Consider the following 10,217-nt stretch of genomic DNA (forward strand, 5'->3'; position numbering starts at 1 on the left):
AAGGTCTCTTGGTGGGGTGTTAGTGGTGAACTCGGTGTCGCTTGCTAGTGGAGAAGTGATGCGTCGTGAACGACCGTGATGGCGTGTGTTGGTCTTGTGGGTAGCCATGTCGGTTGGAGTGCCTATCTTATGGGCATATGTTCTAATCGTTTTTGTCCGAGTTTTCATACAAATACTTGATCAATTCTCTTCTATCTTTTTTTAATGAATCAGAGCCCTGAGGCACGCAACGTCAAAAGGAAAAATATCCTTAGGAGAATGTCTTATAGGATTGAATCCTACAAATTGAACAACAAACATATATATTTTAAAGGATTCAATCCTCTAAAATTCCTATGAAAATATTTTGAATCAAAGATGCTCCAAGTTTTCATGTGCCTTGAAATAAATATTTTTTTGAAGCCTAGAACAACTGTTCTACGGTGTTTTCATGTACCTTGAAATGGATTTTTCATTTTGAAGCTTGTTCTATGGTATTTTCATGTGCCTTGAAATGGAATATTCACAATTTTTTTATAGAATCACAAATTTTCGTTCGGAGAATCATTGTGTTGGCTCAAAAAAAAAAACAAATCTAGCCGAATAGGTTCTGCAGACGTGGCGACTCTGCTGTCGTCGTCGTCAGTAGTAAGTACTCCGCGAGAGAGAGGCAAAGAGCTCACTTGAGCGGAAGATGGACTCCTGCCTGCTACACCCTTATCCACAGCCGCTCCCTCTTCCTCCCTCTAATCCCACCTCCCAGCGTGCCCACCTCAAATGGGGCCCCTGCTGCCGCCGCCGTCGCCGCCATCTCCTCCGGCGCGTGGCCGTCTCCGCGCTCACCTTAGAGGAACAGCTCGCGCCAACCAACCCAAGAACCGTGAACCCCCGTAGGCCGTTCGACGGTATGCAGGAGAGGAGCGTCGCGACTTCCGACACGGCGGGCAACCTGTTCGACGAAATGCTTCGCCCGAGCGGCGAGGGCGCGAGCGTACGTGGCCTGCCCAGAAGAGCGGCGCCCAGGAGCGGCGAGAAGAGCGCGAGCTCGGCGATCCTGGCGCTGGCCCACGCCAGCAGGCACGCGGAGGTCCTCGAGCTCTTCTGCAGGATGCGGCGGGACGGACTGCCGGTCAGCAGGTTCATGCTGCCCAGCGTCCTCAAAGCCTGCGCGCGCCTCCAGGACAGCAGGATGCTCCGGGCCGCGCATGTCGTGGTCATCAAGTGCGCCCTGTGCCAGCACGTCGTGGTGGGCACCGCGCTGGTCAGCGCGTACGTCGATTTCGGGCTGATGGATGATGCGCGCAACGCGTTCGCTGAGATGGACGAGGCCAACATGGTCTCCTGGAGTGTGGTCATCGGAGGCTATGTCCGTTCTTGTCGGTGGGACGAGGCATGGGATGCTTTCTCCGCAATGCAGCGTGCTGGGGTGCCTCCGGTTGATTCGGTTCTTGTGATGGCGATTCAGGCGTGCAGTGCGTTGTTGTGCCTGGTTCGTGGGAAGCAGCTGCACGCGTTGGCGGTCGCCCTCGGATTTGAAAGGAACACCACCGTTTGGAACTGCCTCATTGACATGTATGGGAAGTGTGGTGACATGGATAGTTGCAGGGCAGTTTTTGACACAATGGTAGACAGGGATCAAGTCAGTTGGAATACCATCATCTCAAGCTATGTTCGTCTTGGTCTTTGTGAAGAGGCGCTCGACATGGTCATCCAGATGCAGCAATGTGGTTTCGCTGTTGATCGATTCACCCTTGGCAGTGGAGTCGCAGCTTGCGCCCATTTGGCTGACATTGACAGTGGCAGTGCATTCCATGGCTATTTGATAAGAAGAGCATTAGACACTGATGCTATCCGGGGCAGCGCACTTGTTGACATGTATGGGAAATGTGGTTTGATGGAGCATGCTCGACTGGTGTTTGACAGAATGGATGAAAGGAATTATGTAGCCTGGGATGCACTCTTGTCTGGCTACGTTGAAAATGGGCAGGTTGACTTGGCACTCAAGGTTTTCCAACAAATGGAGTCCGCAAACATAAAGCCTAACCAACATACCTTTGTGAACCTTCTTAAGCTTTGTGGCAACAGAAGGTATACAGAGTATGGAAGGCAAATTCATGCCCATGCCATCAAGGCCATACACCAGATGAATGTAGTTTTGGAAACTGAACTGATCGACATGTACGCAAAGTGCGGCTGCATTGAGGTTGCCCGGTTACTGTTCCTCAGGATGAACGAGAGGAACCTGATATCCTGGAACGCTCTCCTCTCGGGTTATGTAGGGGATGGACAACCAGGTGCGTCGATAAACATTTACCGTCAGATGGAGCTGGCCTGCATTAGGCCTGACCAATACACCTTGGCAGGGCTTCTAAGCCTTTGCCGGTACCAAGGGCTTTTGCGCTACGGAAGGCAGATACATGCTCATGTCATTAAGATTGGCTCTGAGACGAATGTGGTGCTGCAAACTTTACTTGTGCATATGTACGTCAGGTGTAGGCAGTGGCGAGACGCTGAAAATGTCTGTGCGATGATCCAAGAGAGGAACTTTTATGTGCATGATGCATTCTCGAAGGTCTATGGAGATGGGTACTTTATCTGAAGAGATGACACATGATCTGGTGTCCAGTGGAGAAGAAGATAGATGCTTCGGTGCTCAGTCAGGTGGAGTTGGGATATGTGAAACACGGTAGGGGGGCTGGGGCTGCACAAGGCGTCCTCCCAATGTTCTTCTAATGTCCAAACAGGGCAGAGCTTCGACCCATGAAAACTAATGGAGGAGAAGGATAGTTGGGCAGCTGTGACCCTATGGTGGATGTGGATCCGCCCATCAAACACCTATGTTTTCGTTGTGGATACACTACTTAGATGCAGATGTTGTGGTGCCTGTAAAATGTAAGCAAATGGCTGGTAGTTTTGTAGTGTTGTTTACCACTGGCTTTCATCATGTCAGCTCACGCAGGGTCATTGGGTGCAGCCTCATTGTACCTTGCACTACTGTTTTGTACTCCCTCCGTGAAGTTAGTACAAAGTTGAGACACTTATTTTGGACGGAGGGAGTAATAGTCAGGGGCAATGGGGAGTGAGGGATGTTCAGCTCACAATTCTCAGAGTGATGAAGAATTGTTTGACTCTTTTTCACTCGGACCGTAGGTGAATTTCCGATGGCAATCTTTTTTTTTAAAGGACCGATAGCAATCCTGTGTGCATAAGTGCATTGCTTGCTTATAAATTGTTGTGTTTACTGTTGATATGTCGTGTGTCTTGAACAAGTAATTTGATCTTGGTTCAGATGGAAAGCTGATGCGCTGAGCATGGCAGAACCTAGGAGTATCTGCGAAAGGTCCGATGAAGGTTTCTACCAGCTGTAAAAAAATGACTGCTGTAGTAAACAGAGTCATCTTCAGACTCCTGTCATAAAAGCAGCGTCAGATACTCACCCAGCTGCTTCTACGATTACTGTGATCACTCCTATTCTTTACATCCATAAGCAATATATACAGATATTTTGCATAAAGTGAGTCCATAACCAAACGTTAAGCTATTTTGTGACCTTCTTATACAGAGCACACTTTATGTTAATGTTCATTCATGTACACTTGTACATGCTCACATCCTAAACAGAAAGCACAGCCAATCCTCACAAAACTCTCACTGATATCACCAGTTTACAAACAGACTCTCATTGATATCATCAGTTTACAAACAGATTCTCATTGATATCATCAGTTTACAAACAGACGGGAATCACAAGGCTTCTCACTTGCTGCTTGCTCCAGGATGTTCATGCATACAGGCCTTGAGTATGAAAGTTATGTCAGTGTAAGTCCTCGGTGAGTTTTCAGTTTTCACTGCCTTTGAGAATGTTGTACTTGCAAAGTGGACAGTTTGCGTGCATTCGTAGCCATTTCGTAATGCACGTTGAGTGGAAGTGATGGTTGCAAGGGAGGGCAGATAGCTCCACTCCGTCTTCATATGATGAGAGACATATGCAGCATTCCTGTTAGAACAAACAAGCTGTCAGCAGAGCATCGGAAGACTAGAAAGAACTGAGCACCGTTCTTGTTTGTATAGGTAGTTCACAGCATTGTTTGGTTTCTGAGAATAGATTGTCTAAATTTGTGAACTGGCATAACATGTATAGTTCTCTCTAGTGTAACAGATCACTAAACTATATGCTCACTTCCGATAGGAAATACCCTTTGCTTATATGATCACTAAACTATATGCTCACTTCCAATAGGATATATGAAGATCAAAGATAATATAAAGAACTATACATACAAACAAAGCAACTTTTACTATTTAGTTAGAAAGCACAAAGCATAATCCTTACAGCATCCTCACGAAGAAGAATTCGTTCGCTTGTAGATGTTCCACTATTATTAAGGATAGGAATCATAACCCCCTCGTCCGTTCCCTTTTCTCCATTCTCACTGGGATCAGAATATTTATATCTGGGGAGAATGCCAATATCTGCATCTGATGCACCCTCCTACATATGTAAGAGAGAAGGGAATGAGCCAAATAATAATAGTTTGTGTAGTAAGGTAGCTGAAATTTCCTCAAACGCAGAATAAATCGATTACCTGGCCAACCAGAGCATACAGTATTGCAACGACACAAGGCAAGCAGCAGCACAGTGCAACTCCAATGAAGCAGGCCACAACAACACAAAAAACAGCGAAGAAGACATCAAACGCGAGAAAAACGACAGTTAACCTGCACAACAAATCAGAAGCCAGGTAACTCTGTTAGGTCTAATAGGAAGTTAGCACTCACCAATTGGTAGTGAAGATTGAATAATACAGCTTTATCTGTCAGTCGCATTAAGTATTTACCAGAAAGGGTAATGGCTTATAATATTATTAACTAGATAACAGATTTCAAAACTTATAAATGTTCATATTCATAACATATGAAAGCATACCACTTTAGTCAACAAGTGTTTTGGCGCACTTGCTCTGGGTTTACAGTACACGTTTATTAACAACAAAAGAGTTATTGTTCTGCCGTCTTGCATTCAACTTTGCACGTCACAACATTCGAGATATAACACATACTCTTGTTATATCTGGAGTATGATAAAACTGACTTTTGAGTCCTTGTAATATCCGGAGTATGATAAAACTATGTCGCTAGTGGTTTCGGTTACAAATGTGCAATTGCAAACTGCTTGCCACAAGAAATTAAGCATTCAAATTCCCACAAACAAATGTAGTGCGTGATGGGTGTAGGTTTAAGGTGACGGTACCAATAGAGTCTTGGAGCACCTTGTTCGAGCATGTCGCCGCCGGTCACCACCCAGTAGAACCCAATGATCCACCACAGGAATGACACCATCGTGTTGACCGACTCACAACGGTCCGTAGAGCTGCACAAGTAACGAAATCATCAAAAGGCAGTCAGCACATCAAAGCACACACAGAGGCACAAGCGTGATTTCTAGTTAAGCAGATATCACAATCCACTAACCCTAGTTCAGCTTCTACCACTCAACGACAGCGAAACCAGAGGAAAATTTGGGGGTTCTTCGTTTTGCCTTTACCTTGCCCTCTCTTCCATCGCCTCCTCGTCGTTCCCCTCATCGCTCTCCGAGCTGTTGGGCCCGGCGTTCGCGGCGCCGGACTCGATGTCGGGGCCTCCCGCGGGGGCGGCGGGGCGGCGGCGTGTGCCGGAGCAGACGAGGGAGACGTGCACGACGCACTGCAGGGCGTAGCCGACGAGCCAGAGGCGGAGCGGCTTGGCGGGGCTCTCGGCGGTGGAGGCCGCGAGCACCGCCGCCGCGGCCGCCGCGAAGGCGACGTTCCAGGCGACGTCGAGCGCGACGACGGGGCGGGAGTGGGCCCAGTCGGCGCGCCTCCGGTCAAGCTGCAGCGCCGCCGTCTCGCGCACCAGCATCGACGGCCCGCGCCGCCCCGCCGCGCGCCCGATGAGCGCCGCGAGGCGGCTCGGCCTCGCCGCCGCCGGGGGCGGTGGCGTGGCGGGCTGGCTCCCGGGCCCCGCGCCGGCGCCGGCGCCTGCCTGCGGCGGTGCCAGCAGCGGCTGCTCCGGCGACGGTGACGATGCGGCCGCCTCCATTTGGGGAATCGGGAGTTGGGGGAGTCCTCTCACACCACCGTTCCTGACGAACGACTGTTGTGTCTGCTCTCCGCTGCTTCGCCGAGTAACACTAAACACCTCGTTTTTTCTTTCTTTCGGGGTTTGTCTAGAATCACACATCACCTCTTCCACGCGTTTTCCTCTTTCGAATTAAGCGGTATCTGCGCGCGGTGCGCCCGTCGCGAACTGAGCGCACAAATAGTTCATTGTGATTTATACTTTAAAAAAGGTATCATTGTGATGAAATCTGTTCACTCAAGTTTAATTTCTAGGCTTTTGTTTTACAACCTTAAAACTTTATTCCTAAAATAATGGCCGCATCGTTTACAATTTGAGGAGAATAAAGTCACGGAAGAGAAATCCCAGAACATTGAGATTCTATTGCAAAAAGAATTCTGAGCTAGACTATTAGAGCAACTCTAGCAGACCCCGCATCCCGCCGGCCCGCAAAACGTTTTTGCAGTTCACGCAAAATAGTTTTTGCGGGCTGGCACAGATGCAGACCCCCAAACGGATCCGTAAAAAAGTATATTCGCGGAATATAGTTTTTTACGGATCGGCTTTGTGGGTTCTGCTCTTTGCGCCGCTGCATCCCGTACATCATCAGCCCGCAAATATCAAATACAACATAATTCAAGAATCGAAAATAAACTGAATTATTCGAATCAAACGTAATACAATAATCATCTGCATTACGAATAATTATTCAAATAACCGTAGCAAACTTAAATAGTGCAATACAAAACTTGTCATGAATACAAATACAAATGAATACAAAAATAAGTCACTGTCCAGCCCTTTGCCAATGGTGTTCAATGAGATCTTCGTGAAGTTGAAAGTGGGTGTCTGCATTTTCAATCTCCTTGTATGTCTAAAGAAAATCTCTAATGCAGTTTGGGTCTCTAGCTGGTTTGACACGGCTACCCACATTGTCGTAAAAGAATTCTAAGCTCAATCCTCTCTCATCTTTAAGAGTCATATTGTGCAGGATAACACAGCATGGCATGATGTTCTTCAAGGTTTTCTTATCCCAAAAACGAGCAGGACCACGGACAATGGCAAACATACATTGCAAAACACCGAATGCTCTTTCAATGTGCTATCTTCACCAATGCGAAGATACTCATCGGCATAGTCAGCCGGAACACCATATGCAATCACCCGCATAGCTGCAGAGATTTTTTGATATGCACTAAATCCCTTTAAGCCCGCGACATTTCTTCTTTGAGTAAAATACCGGCAACAAGTTTTACAAAGAGGGATCGGCGCATTCGGTACCTTCTCCGGAAGAGGTGCGGAGGATATGTAGGATTCTCCGCGAAATAATCTTGCATCAACATTTCGTTCCCAAGATGGCGATTCCGAGGAATGCACAAACGCCCGACAGTCGATCCTCGCCTCCTCTTCCGGTGCTCGTCTTCATGCTCCTTCACGGCAAGCGCCATGGCTAATGTTTGATGCCGAAAGATTGCAAGCATGGTCTCAACATCCGAGTCGTCCGAATCGGACGAATCGGATAGCAAGAACTTCTCGCACGGGGTCAACTCCATCTACACACACACCGGCGTGTCAACCTACTACACAGCTTGCAAAAATCACAACAAAAAGACTAACCGGTGGCGGGTGATCCCGGGCGGCGACGATGGTCGATCCCCGGCGGCGGCGGCGACAGGGGGCGGCTCTTCTCGCTGGATCCGGAGGGGCGTTGCAGCGGCTCGACGCGGGAGGGTGTGGGGCGGCCCCGGGGCGCGATTCCGCCCGCGGATATGGCCGGAATCGCCGACGGCGGAAGGAGGGTGAAAAGAGCGCGGGCTGAAATGTCCCTCCCGCCAACTGCTTCTCTGTGATGCAGGGCACGCAGCCGCGAGGGGAAAACCCGCATTTTCCCGGGTTGGGGTCGGGAATTTGCCCCGCCCCCCAAAATGTTTTGCGGGCCAGGGCGGGATGCGGGGTCTGGTCGGGCAGGCTTTCCGGTCCGTACCCGCATTTTGGCAGTTATTTTGCGGGTCGGGGGTGGATGCGGGGTCTGCTAGAGTTGCTCTTAGTTGCTCCCTTTGTAAAGAAATATGAAAGCGAGTATTTATTAGCTTCTCTGCAGCAATGCATAAAACTAGAACTAGCAAAATTTGATGCAAGTTGTTTGCATTCTGCTCCTATTGGGATTTCTGGCCCCATATATGCATCAAGTTGGTTGAGTGTATCCACCCCAAAAGAACTGTGGGACTCAATAACCAACATTTGCTGCCAAAATCAGACCATTTTGGATAGCAATAATCTCAGCATAGCCTACATTGCTCACATGTGGTAGCACCCAGGTTCCAACAGCTATAAAATTGTCATGGTCATCACGCGCCATGACACCCGTAACTCCTGACAACGTTTCAGCATAAAATCAGGCATCCACATTAATTTTGACAACACCCTCGGACGGGCTCTTTCAAATGTGATTGTTTTTGCAAGCAGGCTGGTTGGGTGTTGAGGCCCTAACAAAGTTCGTCGCCAGAACCTTAATATACATGGTTGTACAATCCCGTGGCTGGATAGTTTCACCCTTTGTACTCTGACACCGTTGCCCCCAAATATACCACGCCGTAACCAAAATAAACTACGCCATCGGCAAGTCATCAGTTGTTGAATGGTGCCTTACCTTGATATCCAATGTATTAGACTCGAATCGGTCTTCAGTGACTGCCTTTTGAATTACATTAGCTAAACCAAGCTCGGGCCAAACTTCAGATGTTCGTGTACATGTAAAGAGGCAACATTGTATGTCTTATAAACCAACCAGCCATGTCGAGCATTGGGGTGTAAGCGGTATATGCCTTCCTGCAAGCACCCCTATGCATGGTAACACCCCCCTTTTAACACCTTCCACCCAAAATGCTCGATTTTATGGGAATCCAAAGCTACCATATGTCCTTCCAAACTGAATTTATGTGAATACTTCCCTGGCATCACATCTGCGTAAATGATGCCCAAACTAGTGTTCAAATTCAGCATGGTAAGCAGACCGGTTAAAGATCCATGGATCTTGCCAAATATTTATCTGCAAGCCGGAGCTAACCCGCCAAATGCAACTCCTCTTTAAGGGAGAACAACAGCAGAAAATCATACCGATGAGGAAGAAGAATCTTCATCTCCACACAACCATCCCCCATCCGAGGATCCAACCAGTCAGTGTCGATCGACCTCCAGACACCATAACCCACGACCTTCGCGAGATACAGGAATCCTCCACCCAGCGGCTCCTAAACGAAGGCAAGAGCTCCGTCAGACCGCAAACAGAGCCCAAGGAAACTTATTCAACCGCAGCGCCACCGCAACGGTCTCAGCAACGTCTCCCACAACCCTAACCCTACTACGAACCCACCCCACGCACAAATCCGAGGTCCCCCTCCCTCCCGCCACCGGAGCGGCCGATAGAGGGAAAGGGAACCAGAGGCAGCGCCGTCGGCTCGCATAGGGAAGCTGTGTCGCCTCCTTTCGCCTGTGTACGAGATCCCCTTTTTCGGGGCGAGCGGTTGACTGTGACCTGGCTGGACCAACTTTTAGGATGTCACCAATAGGGTAATGTTTTGCACTCAACACTCGTGCACAAAGAGATTACAGATTTTGGAGTAGTCGCCAACACTGTTTTGCTAACATAGCAAGATTAAAACTATGAAGGTCCTTGAACCCCAAGCCGCCCCTCCCTCTTCTTTGGTACAAACATCTTCCACCATGTAACCCAGTGTATCTTCTTCTTCTCTTCCCCATCTCCCCACCAGAAGCCCGAAATTTCATCAGTACTTCGAAATTGAAATTGACATAGCATAGGACGGAATTGCTTATGCTACAGATTTAAGCAAAATCTCAAACTTGACGGTATTGCAATTTGTACTTTTGAAGTATGCTTACAATGATGAATATTCACCTTCAACTGTTCAATGATCTGTAGACTCTGGTGTGTCAAAACTTCTCCCACTTCCTACTTTGTTAATAATTTGGTGTACTGAAAGTGCAGACTTGGAGTAGCGCAAAGGAGATTACAACAAAGTTAATGTATAATTGTTGTACATATGCAAGACGTTTCTTGATTAATAGTTTATTTGAACATGTTTATTAAAACACGTGTTTGGCCCACATCTCAAAGAAAAATA

General features: G+C 48.1%; 2 protein-coding genes across 2 annotated transcripts; one reads left to right on the forward strand and one right to left on the reverse strand.

Annotated features, from left to right (window-relative positions):
- The first annotated feature begins 642 nt into the window (after window positions 1-642).
- Window positions 643-3,229, forward strand: LOC123138168 (pentatricopeptide repeat-containing protein At2g13600). The gene has a single exon (XM_044558081.1). It carries the CDS (start codon window positions 674-676, stop codon window positions 2,576-2,578), a length of 1,905 nt encoding a protein of 634 aa, XP_044414016.1. The 5' UTR covers window positions 643-673; the 3' UTR covers window positions 2,579-3,229.
- A 265-nt stretch (window positions 3,230-3,494) lies between these two features.
- Window positions 3,495-6,149, reverse strand: LOC123138169 (E3 ubiquitin protein ligase RIE1). The gene is made up of 5 exons (XM_044558083.1): window positions 5,525-6,149; window positions 5,231-5,350; window positions 4,566-4,698; window positions 4,313-4,471; window positions 3,495-3,976 (listed from the first exon to the last, which is right to left on the reverse strand). The coding sequence occupies exons 1-5, from the start codon at window positions 6,055-6,057 to the stop codon at window positions 3,818-3,820; spliced, it is 1,104 nt and encodes a 367-aa protein (XP_044414018.1). The 5' UTR covers window positions 6,058-6,149; the 3' UTR covers window positions 3,495-3,817.
- Window positions 6,150-10,217: the final 4,068 nt, after the last annotated feature.

Source organism: Triticum aestivum, chromosome 6B (assembly GCF_018294505.1).
Source record: "Triticum aestivum cultivar Chinese Spring chromosome 6B, IWGSC CS RefSeq v2.1, whole genome shotgun sequence".
NCBI classification, from domain to species: domain Eukaryota; kingdom Viridiplantae; phylum Streptophyta; class Magnoliopsida; order Poales; family Poaceae; genus Triticum; species Triticum aestivum.